The sequence below is a fragment of the Staurois parvus genome, unplaced genomic scaffold (genome assembly GCF_062004578.1).
Source record: "Staurois parvus isolate SC_StPar_1 unplaced genomic scaffold, SC_StPar_1.0 ptg000298l, whole genome shotgun sequence".
Classification (NCBI taxonomy): Eukaryota; Metazoa; Chordata; class Amphibia; order Anura; family Ranidae; genus Staurois; species Staurois parvus.
In genome coordinates this window covers 4,579,083-4,603,733 of record NW_028318094.1, presented here as the reverse complement: position 1 = coordinate 4,603,733, position 24,651 = coordinate 4,579,083, and the positions used below count along the sequence as shown (strand labels likewise).

The 24,651-nt window shown below is 41.9% G+C and overlaps 1 protein-coding gene across 5 annotated transcripts in view; it reads right to left on the bottom strand.

The window, feature by feature from the left end:
* GRIA1 (glutamate ionotropic receptor AMPA type subunit 1) overlaps positions 1 to 24,651 on the bottom strand; it is a 382,121-nt gene that overhangs the window by 123,319 nt on the left and 234,151 nt on the right. For all 5 annotated transcript variants that reach the window (XR_016313529.1, XM_089682810.1, XM_089682811.1 and 2 more), the window contains exon 3: positions 15,145 to 15,384. Coding sequence is in view for 4 of the 5 variants with exons in the window: in XM_089682810.1 (XP_089538936.1) it covers positions 15,145 to 15,384 (240 nt within the window). In the remaining variant the exon portion in view is untranslated. The remainder of the gene's footprint in view (positions 1 to 15,144; positions 15,385 to 24,651) is intronic.

The window sequence follows — 24,651 nt, the reverse complement described above, 5'->3', positions numbered from 1 at the left end:
CACCACCCACTCCAACGGAAATATCCTGGACCTTGTCTTCTCCAACCGCTGCGCTCCCCACAACCTCACTAACACCCCCTTCCCTCTCTCTGACCACAACCTGATCACCTTCTCTATCTCCTCGTCCTCCAACGCCTACCCCTCCAAATGTCACACTACTACCAGCCGTAACCTCCGCAACCTTAACCCTGCCTCCCTCCACTCTGCAGCTGATCAACTCCACGACCGCATCCTCCCCTTGTCCTGCCCCGACTTGGCTTTGACCGCCTACAACAATGCGCTCTCAACAGCCCTTGACTCACTAGCGCCTTTAACCACACGCAACATCAGACCCCGACCGCTCCAGCCCTGGCAGACTGATCACACCAAAACCCTCAAACGACACAGTCGTGCCCTGGAGCGACTATGGCGCAAAACCAAATCCCAACAAGCCTTCACCCGCTACAAATCTGCCTTCCGCACCTACACCTCCTCCCTCCATGCTGCCAAACAGGCCTACTTCTTGACCCTCATCAAGGCCCTCTCCTCCAATCCTTGCCGACTCTTCTCTGCCTTCAACTCTCTACTCTCTCCACCCCCACCTCCACCCAGCACCTCACTCACTGCCCTTGAGATTGCCAATCACTTCAAAAACAAAATTGACACAATTCGCAAGGACATTGCCGCAACTCACACGCCCTCTCAACCCGTCCCCTCTCACACAGCTACCCCCTTATCCCCCCTCCCCCTCGACATAACCCGCAGGGACTTCGTCGCTGCTCAAACTCTCTCCAACCCCCTTCACCCTCACTCAGCTACCTCCTCATCACCCCTCTCCCACAGCCCCACCACTGCTCTGACCTCCTCTTCCACCCCACCCTACATTCCTCATACTGAAGCTCCCCCAACACTCCACACCTTTGACCTTACTACCATCGAGGAAGTCTCCAAGATCCTCTCTGATGCCCGCCTCACCACCTGCCCCCTCGACCCTATCCCCTCACAACTCCTACGACCTTCCTCCTCCTCCATCCTACGCTCCCTCACCCACATCTTCAATCTCTCCCTCTCCTCAGGCACTTTCCCCTCCCCTCTGAAACATGCACACATCACCCCCATACTTAAAAAGCCCTCCCTGGACCCCAATGACCCGAACAACCTTAGACCCATCTCCCTGCTCCCATTTACATCTAAACTCCTCGAGCGCCTAGTCTACACCCGCCTATGCTCTCACCTCAACGACAACAACCTCCTCGATCCCCTACAGTCCGGCTTCCATCCCCTACACTCCACCGAAACTGCCTTACTCAAACTCTCCAACGACCTGCTAACCGCCAAAGCTAATGGCCACTATTCAGTGCTCCTACTCCTTGACCTCTCTGCGGCCTTCGACACAGTCGACCACCCCCTTCTCCTCAAAAAACTACACTCCCTCGGCCTCAGAGATTCTGCTCTCTCCTGGCTCTCATCCTACCTGTCACAACGCTCCTTCAGCGTTACCTATAATGCTACCACCTCCCCCTCACTCCCCCTCTCTGTTGGGGTCCCTCAAGGCTCTGTCCTCGGGCCCCTTCTCTTCTCCATCTATACCTCCTCCCTTGGCCAACTCATACACTCTCACGGCTTCAACTACCACCTCTATGCCGACGACACACAAATCTATCTCTCAACCCCCCACCTCACCCCCTTGGTCTCAGCCCGAATCACACACCTACTGAGCGACATATCAGACTGGATGTCGCTCCACTTCCTTAAATTGAACCTCTCCAAAACCGAGTTTCTTGTCTTCCCCCCAGCCCGGACACCACCCCCCATTGATTTCTCCATCACATCCAACAACGCTACCATCAAACCCGCCCTGCAGGCCAGAGTACTGGGTGTCATTCTGGACTCCAACCTATCCTTCCAGCCCCAAGTCCAATCTTTAACAAACTCGTGCAGACTCCACCTCCGCAACATCGCCAAAATCCGCACGTTCCTAACCCCAGAAACCACTAAACAGCTCATCCACTCCCTCATCATATCACGACTCGACTACTGCAACTCCCTCCTCACTGGCCTGCCTCGCCGCTGGCTATCCCCTCTTCAGTCCATCCTGAACACGGCTGCCAGACTCATTCACCTTTCCAACCGCACTGTCTCCGCCACCCCCCTCTGCCAATCCCTCCACTGGCTTCCGATTGCGCAACGGATCAAATTCAAAATCCTAACGCTGACGTACAAAGCTGTCCACCATACTGCCCCGAACTACATCACTGACCTAATATCCAAGTACCGCCCAGCACGCACACTCCGCTCCTCACAAGACCTCCTTCTCTCTAGTTCCCTGGTCTCCTCCTCCCATGCCCGCCTCCAGGACTTCTCCAGGGTGTCACCCATCCTCTGGAACTCCCTGCCCCAACCCATCAGATTATCACCTACTCTCCTCTCCTTTAGGCGCACCCTGAAAACCCATCTCTTCAGGGAAGCCTACCCCACCCCCTGCTAACTTGCCGACCTCCTCCACTCTTCCTACCACTCCATCCCCCACAGCTATCTCCTCCTGTGCCACCACCCCCTCCCTCCTAGATTGTAAGCTCGAAAGAGCAGGGCCCTTGATCCCCTCATGTTTTGCATTGTATTGGTATTGTTCTGTCACATGTTCTGTCTCCCTTTTGTAATGTACAGCGCTGAGCGAACTATTGGCGCTTTATAAATACTGTATAATAATAATAATAATAATGTAGCTTGGGGCAGATCTGGAGATGGCTTTTGGATGTTGTGACTAGTGTTTTGTATTATATTGTGTTTTTAGATTAAAGTGCATTTTTTCCTGAAAATTTGCATTTGATAAATGGATGCGCAAATATCATGTGTCATTGAAAAAATGCGACAACCACCATTTTATTTTCCACGGCGTTTTCTTTCAGAAAACATATATTGTTTGGGGGTTCTAATTAATTTTCTAGCAAAAAAATACAAATTTCAACATGTATGTGGAAAATGGCAACATTGCCCCAGTTGGCAAGTGGTTAAAGTGTTACTAAACCCACGACAGTAAAATCAGTCTGTATATGCAGTAAAGCATGCTTGTTATACTCACTGTGGAACCTAAGGGGTTAATCCTCTGCATTGTGTAAATAGGCTGTTTGATCCTGACTTCTCTGACCATCTCCTTCTTCCAGTGTCCCCCTGTTATCTCCTGATAAGGTATATGGTGTGGAGCCACTCTGCACATGCTCAGTTTGGTGTGTATTGCCAGAGAGTTTTTTTTCTTGGAAGAGTGCATATGATCAGCACAGGGCCAATCAGCACTGTCCAGACAGAGCTCAGGGGTTTTTCTATATTCCTAGAGCAGAAAGAAAACTACTCCTAAGCTTTAACCAGTGCTCTGCTGGACACTGATAGAAGTCACAAGACTGCTCTAACTGCTGATGAGAAAAGGTATTTAGCAGTTTATAATTACTAAAATAATTGCAAGTCCATGGTCTGCGTGCTGTAGGAGACCAGATATAGTGAATGCAGGGTCCTGGGTTTAGTAACACCTTAAGGTTTTACCCCATCATGACTGGGCTGTTTTTTGCTATTCAGCACTGCGATACTTTGACGGGCAATTGCATAGCCATGCTAAACTGTACCCAAATGAATTGTATTTATTATTATTTTTTCACGCAAATAGAGCTTTCTTTTGGTGGTATTTGATCACTACTGTGGTTTTTATTTTTTGTTATATAATTGAAAAGACCGAACATTTTGAAAAAAAACCCCTGACATTTTCTACTATTTTCTGTTATTACACATATCCAATCAAAAAATCTAATTTCTTCATAAATTTAGGCCAACATGTATTCTGCTACATGTCTTTGGTAAGAAAAATCCCAATAAGTGTATATTAATTGGTTTGTGTGAAAATGATAGCATCTACAAACTACGGCATATATGTATATCTGAAAATTGATCAGTCTCCATGTACTGACGGCCTCACTTCATTGAGGCCCTAAAATCACAGGACAGTACAATTACCACCTTTTTGGAAAGTAGACAGTCTGAGGAATCACACAGTCTGACCAATCATAGTGATTGCATAAAATCCAGTTACTGATAAGGCTCCATGTACACTGCAGCTGATAAACTCATGTTCAGGAGCTGTTCAGTGTTTTTTTCAGGAGCCCTTGAACTCTCCCTAATGTTTTCCTATATGTCCATGTACACATCATTGCTTACAGTCATTTACAGGCAGTTGAGTTTACAGTCGTTTTTTTGTAACACAGAAAACTTGCGTTCAGCAGTAGATTTTATCAGCGTTTCAAATGCAAAATGCTTGTAAATACATGTAAACTGCGTTTATAGGCGTTTGAAATTTAATTTTTAACGCTTCCATTTCTAGATGCTGTCCAGAGCTTTTTTTCATAATGAAAAATGCATGCAAAGCGTTTTCCCAGTACTCAGATGGACCTGGAACACCATACTTTGAGGTTTCGCATGAAAGAAAATATGTTAGACACTGCTGCAATAATTTCTGCACAGAAATGAGCTGGAACACATCCAAACACCACAAAAAAAAAAGACAGCTAATCTCAACAAATACTGCTCTCTCTGCTTCTGCTCTCTCTATTTCTCTCAAAATGTCTGAAATAGTTAATTTTTACTGTTTTTCAGTGCATTCTGGGCATTTTGGAAGGTTTCCTGAGGTTATTTTTAAAAAACACTTCTAAACGCAAATGCTCATAAACGCGCATAAACGCGGTATGCTAAACAGATGATTCTTAACCTACGTTTTCCAGCAGTCAGTTTCCATCGTTCAGAAGTGTCCCGTGTACATGGAGCATAACATTGATCTGCTGTGTCTGGTGGACACAACAGTCACAGGAGGGGCCCACTGCGTGCTCCTAAACAAGTGCAGGCTCAATCAAATACAGTATATGTACGTGATTGAGCTTGTAAATCTACTGTGCAGGAGCAGCAAGTGGTTAAATTACCAACAATCACTTAAAATTGTTATATTTTTATTTTACTCAAAATTAGTTTACATGGTAAATTAAATATTCCTACTAGAATAAATCAAATATTACCACTCCTGCCACAACAAATCCCCTTGACCAATTCTTACAATTTATGCCTGTTTTTACTGAAAAAAAGTAGAAAAAAAGTCTACAAGAGAGTCTCAATATTTTCAGGCAGCTTTGTGAATCATGCAAAATCATCACTGTGCACCTCCAAGGTTGAATTTGCAAAACCCTGGAATTTATGATCAGTCAATTTTATATAGGATTTACAGTTTTTTCTTGGAGAACGTGGCTATATTATGCATGTACCTTTTCTTTTTTTCTATACTATGTCACCATTGCCCATTACACTATTGCATTTAATGACTATCTTGCTTTTTAACATAATGTGAATTAATATTTGTGCACTAACGCATCACAATGGTGTGAAAATTTACAAAAACATCTTTCCCATCCAGTTTATCCACTTATTTAATACTTTTGTCATATCATATCCTTTTTTCCAGTCCTATATACAGTATGTTTAAAGCTGATCTAGCAATCCTGTAGGCAGGTGCAGTCTGTACTCCCCACTGTAGGTGGCACTTGATCCAAGCAGCAATGCAGCAGGGGAAGAAAGTCCTGGGGGAACTTAGTTCCTTTATGGTTTCCTGTGGGTACCTGAGAGCAGCTCTCGGATTGGATGCCAGCCCCCTTGTGATCCCCGTAGCCATCTTGGGTGAAGGTAGAGCTTATTTAAAGTGGTTGTAAACCTCAGACATGAAATATGAATGAAGCATATCCCTCTATAGTGCGTACTTGTCTCATTTAAGAGCACTAAGTGTCATTTCTATCTGCTGCTTCACTCCTCTGTTATCAGCATGAGTCACTTCTAACAGGTTTTCCGGACACCAAGAGGAAAATAGTGACAGGGGAGGGACCTCCAGCAGATTGACAGCCTCAGCTCTGTTCCTGTGAGCTGTGCGGGGGGGGGGGGTGTCTCTTCCCTCCAATCAGCTCTCAGAGCTCCCCTCTTTTTTTATGACCTCTCAGACAAGCTTTAAGAATTCAGCAGTTTGAATGGAGAAGAGAAGGCTGCAGATAAATAAGTACAATTTATGTAAGAGGATTTGTTTCATCTCTGTGTATCACCTGGTTTACAACCATTTTAAGTTTCTGTCCTCCCCCCCAAATCGGGGCACATTTTGCGAGTGGTAAGAGTAAGACACTTCTCCTGCCTGTTAGGGACAGCACACAACAGTACAGAAACTTTGCCTCTCCTTGAGTAGCTTCCCAGTTGGGGTTGGACTGGAATGGCTGCACTTCCACTCCTCCTTGCAGATGCTATCAGCATAGCTCTGAACCTGTGGACTGCTGCTGTGAGTTTTACATGTGTTGCTGGATGGCTGTGCTCACCTGCCGAAGCTGTTGTAATTTGTTGGAATGTTTCAATACATTCTGTTCTCTGCAATCCACCCATGTGTGCTCCCTACCGCAGCCACATCACACTGCACCCTGCTCACATGCCTATTTCTAGTTTTAGCACAAGGGTGTTTTGCTTGTGTTTCTGGGTTCACCTTTCACCACTTGTCCTCATATTAACTTTCTGCTGCCATATCATACCTTAAAAGATTCTCCTTAGCAGCATACTAATGCTCCCCACCACTGCAACCCCTCCAACTATACAACTATAAGCCCAGCTGCCCCTTCCTTCAGCTCTCATGTCTGCAATTTATTTTTTCGTGTTCACCTTCCCTGGCTGAGAGTTCACATACTCCTGCACTCTTCTGCACATACTGACCTCTGCCAGACCCTCTGCACTCCTTTCCTACACAGACTGCCCATTGTCATACACTGTATACTCCTCTCCTGCATATGCTGTCTCCTCCTATACCCTACAACATTCCTGTCCTACAGATACTGCTTGCTGAAACTCTTCCCTTAACATAGAAAACATGTCTAGTGCCCTCCTAGGTAGCTAGGGGGAGCTAGGTGATTTTTTTTAGTTAGAGGCTGAGTAGCAGCCTGGTGGCATAGTCAGAGGGGGTCAAATTTCAGTCAGGGCTAAGAGGCTCTGCAGACCAGCTCTCTGGAACATCCCTCTGATCTAGAGACTTGGAGAAGTCTATAGAATTCAGTGGGTGGGGGTGAGGAGTGCCTGGTCTACACTCTCAAGGGATCCTGACCAATCCCCAAGCAGGAGGCTTGGCATGGGGTCAGGACAGCCCTGCTCAGCAGCAGGAGTTTGGGTGAAAGATGAACTAAGCAGGATGGTGTGTGGCGCCTGCGAGGGGGTCCAGGAGAGGGGCCTACTTACAGCTAAAGGAGCTGGAAAGGAGGATCTCTCAGCCTCAACATCCACTTAGAGAGGACAGCCTGAGAAGCAGGGAAGGAGCCAGCCCAGCATAACACCTGATGGCAGCCACCAACCCACAAGCTTGCAGGAGAGACTGAGTGAGTAACTTCACATCCCCTGGGCCGGATAAGGGGAAAGGGCATTCAGGTGGGAAACCCGACTAGCCTCCATCTGGGACTGCTTTCTTTCAGGTGGTAGCTTCTGTGACCTCTTGGCCTGGGATCCCCTTGGGCAGCTGGGTGAAGAGAGATTTCATCTGTGGTCTGAGGATGTACTCAAGGAGAAGCTGGCTAGCTCTCCAAGAAGAGAAGAGAAGAGAAAACTCTTTCTGACTACTTGTACATAGTTCCAGGAAGTTGTCCTTGGGCATCCCATGTATCCCTGATCTCCAACCAAAATTATCATCCCCTTATAAAATCCCACCCAAAAAACAAGTACAAGGACTGTTTACTGTCTCTGGAGTGCAAGGTCTGCAGTTATTGCTTGTTGCCTGACTGTGCAGGACTATAGGGGGACCCAAAACTCTAGCAAGTCCTAAGGAGGTAGTGCTACATGTGTTTACAAAATTTTACATATTGCTTCTTCTTTTTGAATAAAACATTCCCTTAACATTGTTTGTAATTTTGCCATTCTGGAACGGACTTGCTAGCATGATCAAAATTGTGATTACGGTATTTAAAGTCTACCTATTAAAATTCCACATACCTGTTTTGAAAATCTTTCCTCCTTAATTTCCAAGTTACAGGGAAGCATTTTGTATTTTATAAGTTTCCAGATCTACTGTTCTGCTGGGCCTCTCCAGTTAGGAGTAGACTGATCATGCAAAGTCTAAGCTGTTGGTACACAAGGAGCAGAACTTATGGCCCTAGCTGCTTAAGTTTCTCCAACGGCTAGCTCATCTCTCTGAAGTATAGACCCCCACCATCATTTAATAAACGATATGAAAATGAGCACAGAAAAAGTTCAACCATGGTCAAGAATTAAGATAGAGAGATAAATCAGATATGGGTAAAATGAAAGATCTCATTTTGTCATTACAGATGAAGGAGATGATAAATTCTACAACACTTGGCTTATATGGTTCAACTCCCACATTACAGCTACATATACTGTAATTCTCTTTTGTAAAACATTGTTCTAAACAGCCCACTTGTCATTTTTTACAGTGTAGTTATTATTGGAATGACCAATTATTCTTCCTCAAATACTAAGACCCTCTGGCATTCAGTTATCATTATTCAGTAATGTGTGCTCTTGGGGGTGCTCCCTTTTCAGTGGCAGGCGATGTTTTCTTCTTACTCAGCTTCCCACTCCCTAGCTCCTTTCCTTCCTTATTCTCTTTCTACTCTTTGTTCTTTTCCTTACCTGTCTCCTTTATCAGAGCATCTCGGAGATAACCAATCCCTGCTTAAAGGGTAGTTTAATGTGATGTTCTGCGTTTGTTGTTGTTATATGCAGTGCACAGAATGTAGCAAATTGTGATAGCCTGCCTGTTGTCTTTTATTTCATGTATGGATTTCTTGGCTATCGTGCTGTCTTAATCAATGGAATTTAATCCGGAAATTATTTTAACTACTCCTTTATAATGTATATTATATTTACTGTGCTGTCATTGTAGCTACCTCCCCTTCTGTATCATATGTATATATATATACACTGCTATATAGAGCCAGCTGATCTACATATCCTACTCCTTGATAGTATGTTCATGCATATTTGAAACTTCCAGATGTATAATTGCACAGAAATCAGCACTGATCCTTTTTTTCTATATAGCTGCATGATCATTGTGTGTCTACGTGAGATTGTTTATTTTATCATTTTTAAAATTGTAAAATAGGAAATGTCACACAGTCACCACTACTGTATAAGGAAAAGAAGAAGGGTTTGGCCAATCAGCAAACCATCTTCACTTTTTTCATCATACCTTCGGTGTGCAGCCAAACCCTTCTTCTTTTCCATGTGTACGTGGTGGCGAGCCAGGGTGTGCACCTGTGTCTGGTTTTCATGTTGATTGGTTTACCTAAGCAGTATTTCCTTTCTTCATTGGACACTACTAGATAAGCCAATGATAGATACTGTAGTAGTGAGTGCTGAACATTTCTTGTACAGTGGAACTTTGGAATGTATTTTGGTGGAAACTGGGTGAACAGTACACATTGTGGTTCCTCCAAAACTGAAATATATGAATGTGCTCACTGCAGTTTTAATCACCTGGATCCTGCTGGCACTCTGCATAAGTGGGTAAGGATAAACAAAAGTTTCTCTTGTTAATCTTTCTGTTTGGGAAAATTAATTATTTTTATTGAATGTCTGATTCAAGTTCTGAATTGATATATTTTATTGCAAATATAACCTGAATTTAAATAGTGTCCACATTGTAACATTGTATGCTGTATAACATGTTCTTGTTTTGATGGTAATAGCTGGAAGGATAAGATGTGCTTCCTAGTTTTTGCCTTTATATATTTTATAGTATCCTATATAAAAACATCTGTTAGAATACAGTGAAACTGATTGCATTGAACGGTATATGAACTAGAGAAAGCGATTTTTTCCTAACAGTACTGACTTAATATGGACATTCAAGTATTAACTTTCATAATAAGCAATCGTTATTCTTTATAACAAGATGTCAATGATCAATGCATCTGCAGGTACTGAGGAGCAATTCATCCTCAAATTTCACAGTTGATGTTGTTCACTCTGCTCCTACCTCCCAGCAGGGACTCTATAGCCTGCTAATATTAATATAAATACAGAGCAGAATCTCTGAGAAGGGGCAGCAGTGTGACCTGAGCTATTGAGAGAACTATTTAAACAACATCATTGCTTCTGCTGTGAATTTTGAGGATGGATAGTTTCCCAGTACCTGCAGCTGCAGGGATCAGTGAGTGCTTCTTTTAAAGTTCATATACTGTTTGTTAATAATATGCATGTCAGTGTCTGCTTCTAAACCTGGGAAATCTGTGGTGTCTTCTCGCTGTGCCACCTGAGATGCTGAAGAGCTCCCTGTCCAATGTCTTCGACAATCTTGCTTTGAATCTTGTTTCTGGTGAACCTTGAACTCTTTTGGTCTTCCCATCCCATGAATGAATGTTGTGCTCTGTCTAGCCAATATCTTGTTCCTTCGGTGCCTGCAGCTATCCTTATCTTCACTACCATTTGTTACCAACCTTTGGCTTGTTCCTCCACTATGCTTCCGCTTGATCCCAACCTGAAACCACTTGTTATTGACCTTTGGCTTGTTCACTAACTACGCTTCTACCTGATCACTACCTGCTACATCTGTTACTGGACCCTGGCTTGTTCACCTACAACTCCTGGCAAAAGGTATGGAATCACCAGTCTTGAAAAATATTCATTCAATTGTTTAATTGTGTAGAAAAAAATAACAATCACAGATATGCCTCCAAACTATTTTCAGTTAACATTCCAACCTTCTGGCTTTAAGAAACACTTAAAAAAAACAAAAAAAAAAAACTGTACTCAGTTGCAACTGTTTTTGCAGACCAAGCAGAGGAAGAAAATATGGAATCACTCAATTCTAAGTAAATTATGGAATCGTGAAACAAAAACCAACAACAGTACACCACTAGTACTTTGTTGCACCACCTCTAGTTTTTATAACAGCTTGAATTCCCGGAGGCATGGATTTAACTATCGACAAACAGTATTCTTCATCAATCCGGCTCCAACTTTCTCTTATTGCAGTTGCCAGATCAGCTTTGCAAGTTGGAGCCTTGTCATGGACCATTTTCTTTAATTTCCACCATAGATTTTCAATTGGATTGAGGTCTGGACTATTTGCAGGCCATGTCTTTGAAATTATATGTCTTTCTTGAAGGACAGTTTTCATGGCTTTTGCCCTATGGCAAGATGCATTATCATCCTAAAAAATTATATCATCATCACCACTAAATAACCTTTCAATTGATGGAATAAGAAAAGCGTCCAAAATCTCAATATAAAATGATGCATTTATTGATGATTTAATGACTGTCCTCTTCCCCGTACCTTTACCTGACATGCAACTCTATATCATCAATGATTGTGGAAATTTGCATGTTTTCTTCATGCACTCGTCTTTATACATTTCATTGGAACGGCACAAACAAAAGTTCCAGCATCATCACCCTGCCCAATGCAGATTCGTGATTCATCACTGAATATCACTTTCATCCAGTCATCCACAGTCCATGATTGCTTTTCTTTAGCCCACTATAACCTTGTGTTTTTCTGTTTAGGTGTTAATGATGGTTTTTGTTTGGCTTTTCTGTATGTAAATCCCATTTACTTTAGGTGATGTCTTACAGTTCTGTCACAGACCTTGACTCCAGTTTCTGCCCATTTGTTCTTCATTTGTTTTGTTGTGCAGTTTCTGTTTTCAAGGCATATTGCTTTAAGTTTTCTATGTTGACGCTTTGATGTCTTCTTTGGTCTACCAGTACACTTCTCTTTTACAACCTTCCCATTTTATTTGTACTTGTTCCAGATTTTAGACACAGCTGACTGGGAGCAACCAACATCTTTTGCAAAATTCCGTGATGATTTTCCTTCTTGCAGAAGTTTTATAATACTCTCCTTTATTTCAACTGACATCTCTGGTGTTGGAGCCATGATTCATGTCAATCAGCTTGGTGCAACAGCTCACCAAGGCGTGCAAGCACTCTTTTTTAACTGCAGACAAATTAGCAGATGTAATCTGATGCAGATGTTTGCTTTAGAACTGCAAATTATATTGTGATTCCATAATATTTTCCTCAGAGTTGAGTGATTCCATATTTTTTTCCTCTGCTTGATCTGCAAAAACAGTTGCAATTTACTACATTTTTATTTATTTTTTATTTTTTTAAGTGCCAGAAGGTTGGAATGGTAAATTAAAATAGTTTTGAAGCATGTCTGTGATTTTTTTTTTCTACACAATTTAACAATTGAATGAACATTTTCCAAGAGTGGTGATTCCATACTTTTTGCCAGGGGTTGTGCTGATGTGACGATCATGAGGATCACAACCTGGCACTATCACGCAACAAAACCCATTTCCATCATCAGAAGCTCTGGTGAAGACTGGTTAATGCTTAAACCCCACGTTTCGAGAGAGCCTGCATCATCTGCCAGGGTGACCTTCTCAGGTACAGTACTTATTCTGATGGTCGATATGAACCTCTCTACGGTATAGCTACTGATCTCCGAGCCTGACCCCGGACTGTACCAATGCAAATACTTGAATTTTTATAGGCTGGACATAACTTCACTTCAAAGGTAAATTTTAATGGTTTGGGTTCAACCTTATTTTATAGAGTATACATTTTTAAATTGATGTAAAAAAACACTTTGACACTGGGAATTATAAGCTTTCTAAAGCAGTGGTAATTCTCACATCAAATTTCAGTTTAGTTTTAGTCATAGTCTTTTGACTAAAAAAAAATTCAGTTTCAGTTGTATTTTAGTCTTTTCACTAAAATGCCATTTTAGTTTTAGTCGTATTTTAGTCATCTGAATTGTTATAGTTTTAGTTGTATTTTAGTCGAATAAAATCTCCAGTACAATTTAGTTGACTAAAATCTAATGGGTTTAGTTAAACTGTAATGCATTATTTAAGCATCTAGAACTGCCAAATTCATTATATTCTCCTGGAATAAAAATGTAATTGTTTATGGTGTTAAGGATTGAACATGCACTATTGACACAGATTAGCCGTTGTGATATATAACATCTTTATAAATAGAACCAAGTTTCATAAACAAACAAAAATATTGCTTTTTAACAAACAGAAGCGCAACTTAAAAAAAACCCAAAAAAACTGTAAACTGTATTGGTTGTAACGCCATTGCAGATATTACCTAAATATATTACCAATGTTAAATATTAAGAAAAAAAAAGAAAGGTCTTTTTCTTATTTTTTTTCTTTTAGCAGCTTCGTAGATGCCCCCTAGTTATACTCATGTGGTAGTGGAGTGTTAATTTTGAGGTCAAATTTTGATTTAGTGTTGGTCATAGTCTTTTGATTAAAATGCCATTTTAGCTTTAGTTGTATTTTAGCCTTTTGACTAAAATGCCATATTAGTTTTAGTCCCATTTTAGTCATCTGAATTGTTTTACTTTTAGATATATTTTAGTCGATTAAATAGTGTTAATTTAGTCGACGAAATGAACACTGTTCTAATGCGAGAGCACAACAGAAGCTGTGTACCTTCATATTCTCTCTCTCTCTCTTTATCTATGACTTAGTAAGGCCAGTCTGAACTGTGCAGGGAGGTAAAGAAAGAGAAAGGAGTCAATTTTCCGACTTATTCACCTGCGTGTGTACATTCTAGCTTGAGCTTGTTATATGGTTACATCAGGAGTTGGATTGTTGAAGTCAAAATTGTATGAAAAGATAAGTTTGGGATTTTTTAAAAATTATACTTACCTAAGTAGATGCAGAATTGATCTGATGCTGCATCTGTCACCCGCTGGTTCTAAGGATGAGAACTAAGTGATCAGACACTGTTGATCGCTCAGAGTGGTGACTGTCACCACTGTCTGCTCTGCCCCCCCCAGCACTCACTTGTACTCTAGGCTGTGGAGGGGCAGGAGCAACTGGCTCAGAATCTCAGTGGATTACTGAAAGGCTGAGCCAGGTGCAGGTCCAGGCTCCTGGGTGGACTATATGGTTGGGATCTTCCCCCAGCCTGGACTGGCTGAGTGACGTCAGCCAACAGTGGACTTTAGCCCTTTGTTGGCTGAAAATAGGTCACAGGAGTCTGGGGTGTCCCTAGGCAGGTGCAGGGGAGTTTGCCGCTCTGGGTGACACCTTATGCACGGGGTGACACCAGACTCCCTCTACCAGGGGCGGACTGACCGAAGGCACAGGGTCACTACAGGGCCCCATGAGAGGCTCAGTCCATCCCTGTATGTGCCGCTGCTGAAACAAGCAAGCATTGAGGGGAAGGACAGTGAGGCAGGCACTATGGACACCTCTCCTCCTCGGAGTTTCAGAAGAGAGGCGGGTCCACATCCCTGCCATAGGTCTAGAAGTCAGAGGGCTGGAGGGATGGGCAGAGTATGCAGCAGGTCAGTGTGTAATCCCCGGACCCTGGTGACAGCACTGCAGCTTCATGTAGTAGATAGGGGGGAGAGAGATAGGGGAGAGAGAGGGGGGGAGAAAAAGGGAAGAGAGAGAGGGGGGGGGAGAAATATGGCAGAGAGAGAGAGGGCAGAGAGAGAGAGAGAGGCGGTGTCACCTAGTGTTCCGGCACCGGGTGACACCAACCCTAGGGATGCCCCTGACAGGAGTGCAGAACAAGCTGCACCCCTGTGACCCACAGCCAAAACAGCTTTGATTGTACGTCTCCTTTATGTACTTCAATAACAATGCATCCAGCATGGGAGATGTCCCGAATCCTGCACACCAGCATGCCCAATAGTCGCTTGAGTAAAAACAGCCTCAGTCCAGCTCTGTCAGGGCCATGCCCCAACACATTTGAACCCGCCCACAGGACTTAGTCATGACTAAGCCTTATGGGCGGGGTAAAACGTGCCTGGGGTGGGGCCTGGACACAGCTGTGCTTTTGATACTTTTACGCAAGCGAGTGTTTGGCATCGTGGTGTGCAGAATTTGGGACATCTCTTTTGTTGGATTCATTGTAGGATGGGCTCTCCCCAGCCAGCACCCACAGTGAGAGTCACCATATTGGAATGAAGGAGCATAGAGCAGTATATCTAGTTTTCTGAAGCGACCTCAATAATAATGGCACGTAATAAAATTAAAACATCTATGAAGACAAATCTTTCCTTGGTACAATACATGAGATAAGTCCATACAAGAAAAGGCCACAAAGCAACAGAGATTTGTCTTACCTCGGTCTGCATCATAAATGTACACAAATTTTTTCCACTTGTAATACTCTATCACGCTGATTAGGGCATCCTGAAGTTCCGGCCTGAGCTGCAGGACAAATTGATTGGAAGTGGCTACGGGGAAGCTGGGGGTTATAAAGCAGACGTGAAGAGCACCACAAAATGATGTCAACATGTTGACTGTCTTCCGGTCATAGAACCCGAATATGGCATACACTCCCTTGGCAAACTGTGAACAAACTGAGAGAAAAATAAATGAGGTTAGAAAAAAGGTGAATGTAAATACATGTTGTGTATTTTAGAGATACAACATCTGCAAATGTCCACATCATCATAAAGTTAAGGTGGAAATCCATGCAAACAATACAAGGTGACTGTTTTACTTGCCAAATGATCTGTAGCTATGTACAGAAACGTCTGTGACTCTTACACCCCACACCATGCAATCAGAAGGGAGCACTCTGCCATTTTTTGGTTCAGCCATACTGCTTCCTGGGTCACCTCAACATTCAACAGAGGTGATGATGCTTGTTCATCGTTCAGTGAGTGGACTTGAGGAGGATTATTGACACAGGAGGCTGCAAAACCGAAACCCAGAAAATGAGGTAGCAACTGCCTGGCTGTGCAAATCGCAAGACTGGGAGAACAGAATTAGAAGTCCCTTGGCAGGGAAAAGAGTTTCATCTCTAAAATTAATGTTTCGTTATTTAAGGCTAAGCTCTGGGCAAATTAGAAATTATTCCTGGCAGTGGGGCTGTGCCTGCACTGAAAGAGTTAATAGCTCACTTTGTCTAGGTGACAGGAGAAACAGATTTACTTACCCGATCCTGTGCTCCCCCTGGCAGGCTGCTCTTTCCTGTGATCTAGCAGTGGACTGTCCCTCGCTATCCTCATGTTCATATCAGGGCTATGGACCCTGCTCTGGTCTTGGTGACGTTAGATCTGTGAAGTATGTGGGTGCAGATGCTGCAGGGACTAGTCTAGCTTCGAGGAGGAGTGAATGGTCAGGTAAGTAAATATTTTTTTGTCCCATAGACAAAAACAAGCAACTAACCCTTGCAGTGCCGCACAGCCCCACCACAAGGAGTAGTTTTCTTATTTACCCCGAGTTTGGCTTTAAAGCCTCTTTGTTGCCAGAAAGATAATATAAAAAAGCAGCCTATAAAAGTTCACTTTTTATCAGAAATATACCAGCAGAAAATTGTTATGTATTCCACAAAAATCTGGATGTGTCAAATATTTGTGTCCCTGCTGTGACTCATCCCACCTGCCACTACATCACTACCAGGGCGGACTGACCAATTGGAAACTCGGGCACTGCCGGGGTCAGTAGGGGGCCCCATGAGATGCCCCTGGTACCTTTTTCATTGGCTTTTTTGAGTTTGGGTAAGGACACAGGGGCCCCATGATCCCCTACTTCCCAGGGGCCCCATGAGTTGTCAGTCCATTGTGGGTGGTGGCCCTCATAGTGGGGAACACGGGCATTCAGCACACTCAGGAGTATCTGGATGCTGAAAATTCTTTGGCCAGCATAGCGCTTCAAAAAAAAAGCAAAGATCTGAGCCACTATGCAGTATTATTTGCTTTTTGAGAGAGCTTTTTAATTTCCTTTTTCTGGCAAAAGAATCACTTCAAAGCATTTAACCACTTGCCCTCCAGAAGATTTTTTGCGATACGGCGCTGTGTCACTTTAACTGACAATTGCACGATTATGCAATACTGCACCCAAATGAAATGTATGTCTTTTTTTTCCCCACAAATAGAGCTTTCTTTCTGTGGTATTTGATCACCTCTGCGGTTTTTATTTTTTGCGCTATAAACAAAAAAATACTGACAATTTTGAAAAAAAACCCAACAATATTTTTGACTTTTTGCTATAAAACATATGAAATAATAAAATTAAATTTCTTCACAAATTTAGGCAAAAAAATCCCAATAAGTGTATATCAATTGGTTTACGTAAAAGTTCTAGCGTCTACAAATGGCGGTACATATACTGGAATGTTTATTTTTTTATACTAGTAATGGTGGTGATCAGTGACTTATAGGAGGACTGCAGCAGCCATTCTGACACTGGGTGGGAACTGACTAACTGCCACTGACATCCCCAGTGACACTAATACAGTGATCAGTGCTAATAAAAAGCACTGACACTGTACTAATGACACTGGGCAGGAAGGGGTTAACATCTGGGGCGATCAAAGGGTTAACAGTGTGTTGTGTGTGTTTTACTGTGTGCTGTGTGTGTTTTACTTGGGAGACATGCTGCTTTGCATGAGACATAGAAAGCAGCATGTCCTTGCTGACAAGAGAGAGATCTGTGTTGTTTACACACAGATCTCTCCCCTTTCAGCCCTGCCAATGATCATTGAGTCCTGGCCAGGAATCGCTGGCAGGGACCCGATGATTGACATATCCAGCAGCCAATAGTGGAGCAGGTAGGGCGGCGCACATGTGCGCCCTTTACACAGAGATGCAAAATCACATATTTTTACATAATTTTGTACAGCAGAGCCATCTTGTAGCAGTATATGTGCTATGGGGCGGCTCTTAAGTGGTTAAAACAGTGTTGTATAGTATAGTATAGTATAGTATAATATCTAGTTTTCAATGAAAGTCCATGTTGTAATGAATAAATACACCTATCCCTGTGTATATGTAAATCTTTTCTAATTTTGAGTAGAAACTTGACATGTTGAGAGATTATTTACATTAGGCCAATCACTATAAGGATCACCTTAATGTCATAACTTTTGAAAGAACTAGTCAGAAATAGGCATTTGTTGGAACCTGAAACGCTATTGTCAGCCCAGTGTCATTTGTAAGGCTCCCATCAAGGCTGGCTAGTCTCCTGCTGGGTTCACAAATGACACTCTTTTAATTTCTTTAGAAAGGTTAGATTGACAATTAAACTGATTGTAAATGGTTTTTTTTTTCTAATAACAAACTTACCTGCTCTGTGCAATGGTTTTTCCTCCTCTTCTGGGGTCCCCCGCTGGAGCTCCTGGCTCCTCTCCCCCTCTGAGTGCTCCCATAGCAAGCTGCTTGCTATGGGGGCACTCATGCTGGCTTGCTCTTGAGCCGGCTCTGTTCGTCCATAAACACACAGAGTGTGGCTTTGCCCTGCCCCCCCCCCCAGCTCCCTCCTCACTGGCTATGAACGACTGAGCCTATGAGGAGAGAGAGAGCCAATAGAGACACTGCTCTCATTAACATCGCTGGATTGAGATTGGACTCAGGTAAGTGTAAGGAGGGGCTGGGGGGAGCTGCATACTGAAGGATTTTCTCCACATTAAGGTAAAAATCTTAATGCAGGCCATACATGGTTCGAATTCCAAACAAATTTTCGTCCACGAATCGAAACGTCGTTCGTTCTGTAATCTGATGGTGCCATCAATGATTTAAAAAATCAGTCGTTTTTCACAAATTTTCCAGCATGCCCGAGAAACGAAATGGGGAGGAACCACGAAAATCGGCTGATGCAAGTGCCCCACTAACATAGCAAAAAATGGCCGATTATTTTTAGGTCCGATTTTTGTATAAAAATCGTTCGGAATTTGAACCATGTATGGCCTGCATAAGCCTTTAGGACCAATTAACAAAAATTAAGTTTATTTTCATGTAATCCTGACAGTGCATTTGTTATATGACAGGTTTAGAAACATAGCAACATAGAAAAGTGACAGCAGAAAAAGACTGAGCGGTCCATTGAGTTTTAGTTTTGTTATCTTTTTTATCTGATTATAGATCTGTGCTTGTCCCAAGCATTCTTGAAGCTATTTACTGTTTATAGGCTCTCTATCTCTGCTGGAAGTTTATCCCAAGCATCAACTACTCTTTCTATTTTTTGAGTGTCTATACCATTGAAAGCATTTTGTTGTGTTTGATAAGTACAAAAAAAGCATGTTGATCCTGCCAGAAATCGTGTGAGCTATCTGCCTGTGCTGCATTCTTAGCAGTTACTTTTAATGTGGACAACAGAACACCTCCCTCAAATGTCATGGAGATGGTGGGGGTGTTCTGTAGTCCTGTCCTAGTGTGATTATACGATTCCTTCATAGATACAGTATGATGAGTGAATGTTGTCACCAGGGGCGGACTGACAACCCATGGGGCCCCTGGGCAATAGGGGATCATGGGGCCCCTGTGTCCTTGTCTAAACTAAAAAAAGCCTATGAAAAAGGTACCAGGGGCATCTCATGGGGCCCCCTACTGACCCCGGGCCCTCGGGCAGTGCCCAAGTTTCCAAATGGTCAGTCTGCCCCTGGTTGTCACCTTAGGACAGGAATCATGTTACTGGCTGAATCAAAAAAAGGGAAGCCTGTAGAAAAAAACATATGCAGCCACCACATGTAAGGACTGGCAAGCTGCAATATATAATATTTTTCGTTCTTGGGATTAAATATACAAATGCTAGAATATACCATAGCTATTTTTTTTCCTATGTTAAATTATGTAATGCATGAATTGTTACTATATTTTTGTAAACAAAATTGAAAAACATTTGAAAAATAAAACCTGATTTAAGTAAGAAAAAAAAATCTCTCTGATGCAAGGGTGCAATTTTATAATAATTCTAGAAGCGAAATGCAAATTGTTACAAGTGTTCATTGGTGATCAGTTCTGTTTATTAAAATAATGATTCCCTTAAAGAATACTAGAATATAATAAATAATAGAATGATTAAGTATACATAAATGGATGCATAACTTTCTTATGTTTAATAAATTATATATATATATCTATATATATACACACATACTGTACATAATCTTTTCCATAGAAAAGTTCAGTTTTTATTGGCTATGGGAAATATAAAAGAAACTTTCAAACAGCCTGCATTTTTCTAAATCATATAAACAAGAGATATTCTCAGATGTAGATAAAAGAAGAATTCAATTGTACCTCAGGAACAATTAATCCATATTTTAGTTTTTTTATTGTGCCTCCATCTATCTTTGTGACTTCTGGGATGGGTTTAAAATATATATAAATGACTCATAGAGCGGCACTTCAAAAGTAATATTTGTGTCCCTTTTGACCAAGGCTTAATGGCCCTCATTTGTCTTCAACATTACACTGACAGCGCTGACTGCATACAACAACTGAATACATACTGTGCCGTGTATGAATGATAGTTTTTACTGGTTAGGTTTTACAGTTTGAGAACATATTGTTGTCAGTAGCTTTGATTACTTCCTTGATTTTGAGTGCTTGTAAATACTTATAGTTTAGAAATATTTATGAAAGTGGCTTTGGCTACTAAAAAAATGTTCAGGTATTTCCAAAAACGTATAACTGTACTATGGGTATAAAGAGATTTACCACCTACACCTATGTTGCTGGATACTGTCGACTGTCTTTAACCACTTCCATACCGGACACTTTTACCCCTTTCCTGCCCAGGCCAATTTTAAGATTTCAGCACTATCATACTTTGAATGACAATAACTCAGCCATAGGACACTGTGCCCAAATGACATTTTTATCTTTTTTTTAGACAAATAAAGCTTTCTTTTGATGTTATTTATTGTTTATAGTGGCACTGTACTGCTCTGGGAAGGAGATCTGGATTTTATTTTATTTTTTTGACACTATGATTGCTTATTACAGTGATGATCACTTATAAGCAATCGTTTTTATGAATAGCATCCATTCATGTGCCGTCGTGTACAATTGTGATAGCTGTGATTGGCTTGTTGTTGAGGGATGATCCCTTGATGAAGTTGATGGGCGTGACGTAACACGTAAGGGGAGTGACTCCAGGCAGACATGAATAGTGAGTTTAGCTGACAACAAGTGAAGCCTGCATCTGGTGATTTTATGACATTTTATTAATTTACTACATGTGAGTGTATTACTGCTTCTTAATACATGTTTATACTAGTACATACTGCACCATGGGAGTGTCCTTTGTTGCCCCTCAAGGATAGGAATATGTGACCTCCATTGCCCTTAAAGGGACCGATCCCTGGCTCTGGTTTGACAGTCTATTGAAAGCTCATAGATGTCTGATTAATAGCATAAGGTTGTGGATTGAAAAAGTTAAGAATCCTTCTGGCTATTTTGATATTATAAAGCACATTTCCATGTGCTCTGAGGTGAGAGTTCTGTGAGCCCTGAGGTGGCACTATATGTATTATGTGTATTGTTTCATTTGATGGTGTTTGGGATACCAGCACAAGAAGAAAGCACATGAATTATTGAAGAATCTTTATCACATAATACAAATTGATTGATTTCACATCTATGGACTTACTATGGACGTTTTATTCAGTTATGTCACTTTTTCATTTTTTGTAGCTATTATATAGCAGTGCTATATCACTTATTTATTTTTAAGGTGACAGATCCAGCCACTGGGAGGCCCCTGGGGAGCGCCTGGAGAGTGTCATTTGTTGTCCATCTAGGATAACGGTGCTCCCGTTTGGCTGTTTTATTATATTAGGCCAGGCAGGAAGTGGTTAAAAAAGAATTTGGCTTACTAATGACAAATGTAGTTTGATCTTGAGGCTCAAAGCTGAACTCCAGGCAAACAGCTAAACACACAGATGACATACATACATAGGAGTTATTTTACCTGCCAAAGTATTTGTATTTTTATATCAAGTTTTGAATTTACACTGTTCTGCCACACAGGACAGACCTGTCCAGAAGGGAAGGAGACCCAAATTTTCTTTGCTGCAGTTCAGTGACACTTACAGTTCTTGCCCCTCCCCCTCCCCCAGTCTGTGACTGGATAGTGTCCACAGCCAAATGTGCCACCAGTGGGCACTTGAGCATCAGAACTGGACCAGGGAGCAATGGAAAAAAGTGGCCTCCTCAGATGAATCACATTTCCTTTTACATCATGTGGATGACTGGATGCAGTGTGATGCTTTGGGCAATGTTTTGCTGGGAAACCTTGGTTCTGTCATTCACATAGATGTCACTTTGACATGTACCACCTATATGAACACTGTTGCTGACCAAGTACACCTCTTCATGGAAAAGTTTTCCCTGATGGCAGTGGCCTCTTTTAGCAGGATAATGCACCCTGCCACACTGCAAAAAATGGTTCAAGAATGGTTTAAGGAACATGATACATATTGACTTGGCCTCTAAATCCTCCAGAACTCAATCTAATCTAGCATCTGTGAGATGTGCTGGAAAAACAAGTCTGATTCATGAAGCCCCAACTCACAACTCACATGGCTTAAAAGATCTGCTAATAGCAGCTTAGTTCCAGATACTACAGCATACATTCAGAGGTCTAGTGGCGTCCATGTCTTGATGGGTAATGGCTGTTTCAGTAGCAAGAGGGGGACCTACTCAGTATTAGCTGGATGGTCATAACGGTATGGCTGATCTTTGTAAAGTAGTGTACCTAACTGTGAAAGCAAGAAAAATACATATATCTAATTTCTTTTCTTGAAGAGCTACAGGGTAAGCACTGGTAACCAACACTTCCAGATGTGTCTGACATCTGATTCTTCACTAAGTGATATTGTTCCTCTGGCCAGATGCTACTGATGTGCCCTACAGTAATGTAGCACCTGGCAAGTGGATTTACATAGCCAAGTGAGGAACAGGCTACCCAACAGACCCAAAATTGTTGGACAGCAGCAGCGCTCAATGCTGTGGAAGAGAATTAATGTTTTAGTTGATGCCCATTGGAAAAGTAACTATTTAAAGCAAATCTGTGGTCAAAATGTAAAATCATATATTCATATCTGCATTATATTTCAATTATTTCTAGCCTACTTCTATTAATTTGACCAGTCTTGAAGTTTGTAAACTTACTGTGTAAAGATTCCGACACATTTACGTCCTTGAATTCTGTGACACCTATTCAGCTATGCCCTGTGAGTAGGCACTGCTGTGTCACACATTTCACAAGGCCCACCTTCTGAACTACAGAGGTGCTGAGAGGAGGAATTTCCGGAGGTGGAGTCAGTAGAGAATTACTGCCTGCAGGCAGCAAGGTACCATGGAATATATAGCGTGCAAAGCATGCACGGAATCCAGGAAAGTGTGGAAAGAGATGGTCAGAAGACAGCAGCACTCACAACATGAAAGAACATTTTTAAATAAGTTTATATTGGATTGTCAAATATAACACTATAACTAATCATTATTTAAATTGTTATTATAATTCTGATATTAAAAAATTAAAGTGTATGCTGTGACTATAGAACTATGAATGTGGTATACTTAACTGCTTTGTGCAATGGTTTTGCACAGAGCAGCCCAGATCCTCATCTTCTTGGGCTCCCCACTGGTGCTCCTGACCTTCTCCCCTCCCATCGCTGATTGCCCGGTAGCAAGCTGTTTGCTATGGGAGCACTCATGGGGGCTTGCTCCCAAGCCACGCTTGTTGTGTCCATTGACACACAGTGCAGCTTGGCCCTGTCACTGCTCGTTCCTCAATGGCTATGAGTGACAGAAGCAGGAGCCAATGGCTCCCCCTGCTTCTGAGCCAGTGAGGAGAGAGAGCAGTGATGCTGCTCTCACGCACAGTGCTGGATCGACATGGCTTACGTAAGTATAAGAGGGGCTACGCACAGAAGGGTTTTTTCCTTAATGCATAGAATGTAAGTAAAAAAAATTGCCTTTACAAAAACTTTAACTTCTTTTATGCTTTAAACTCAAATTTCTTCTTATAGTGAAATTTTTTGCTGTCAGCTTCCCACTGTCTATTACACTTACTCTTCCTATTTTAGTTGGTACCCATTGTTTCTAGGATAGTTAGAAGTAATGGGAAATCAATAAAATTAGAATTATTACTAGAACATGAGAAAGAAGAAACCAGACATCAGCCACAACAAAGGTGGCCAAATGAGAGAATTAGAACAAAATGTTGAATTATTTTGCACATAAATAAGCTAAAATATAAAAAGTATCCCTTGTAGTTTGCCATTTGGGAATGATCCTAGTTTTTGCTTCAAGCCATTCCATCTTCCCAAGTCAACTGACATGAATCATGTTGAAAATTCATATTTTTTTTCCTTTGGACTTTGAGTCACACATCAGAGATTGCTCTGATCCTACCACTCATCCCTGACCTCCCGGTCACTTCACAAATGCAAGCTTTTCCTAACACACAGAGGCTGCCATGCTGTGCACTGGGACCAGCAAGGAACACAAATGCATTAGATGTTACAACTTCAAGGCATACATCAGCTTTACTTGGAGACCAGATTCTCTAATTTAGTCTGCAAAAAGGAGACTTTTTTGAACAATTTTTTTAGTTCTTTATGAGAAGGTTTTACTGGAATGAATATAAAGGACCAATGCACCTGGAATAAAAATTTCATCAACATATTCATGCCTCTAATGAAGTCATTCTAATGAAATGCATCAGGTCGGGTCTAGGGATATTGGCAGGTACTTTGCTGGGTACGTGGCAGGAATTGTAAGTCTGAAGCATTTTATTGGTTTCTTACATATGCTTGGGTTCATAGTGCTGAGAGCACTCTTTTTATGTTTTTTATACTTTTAAGCTTTTATTATAAATTGGTCTGCAAC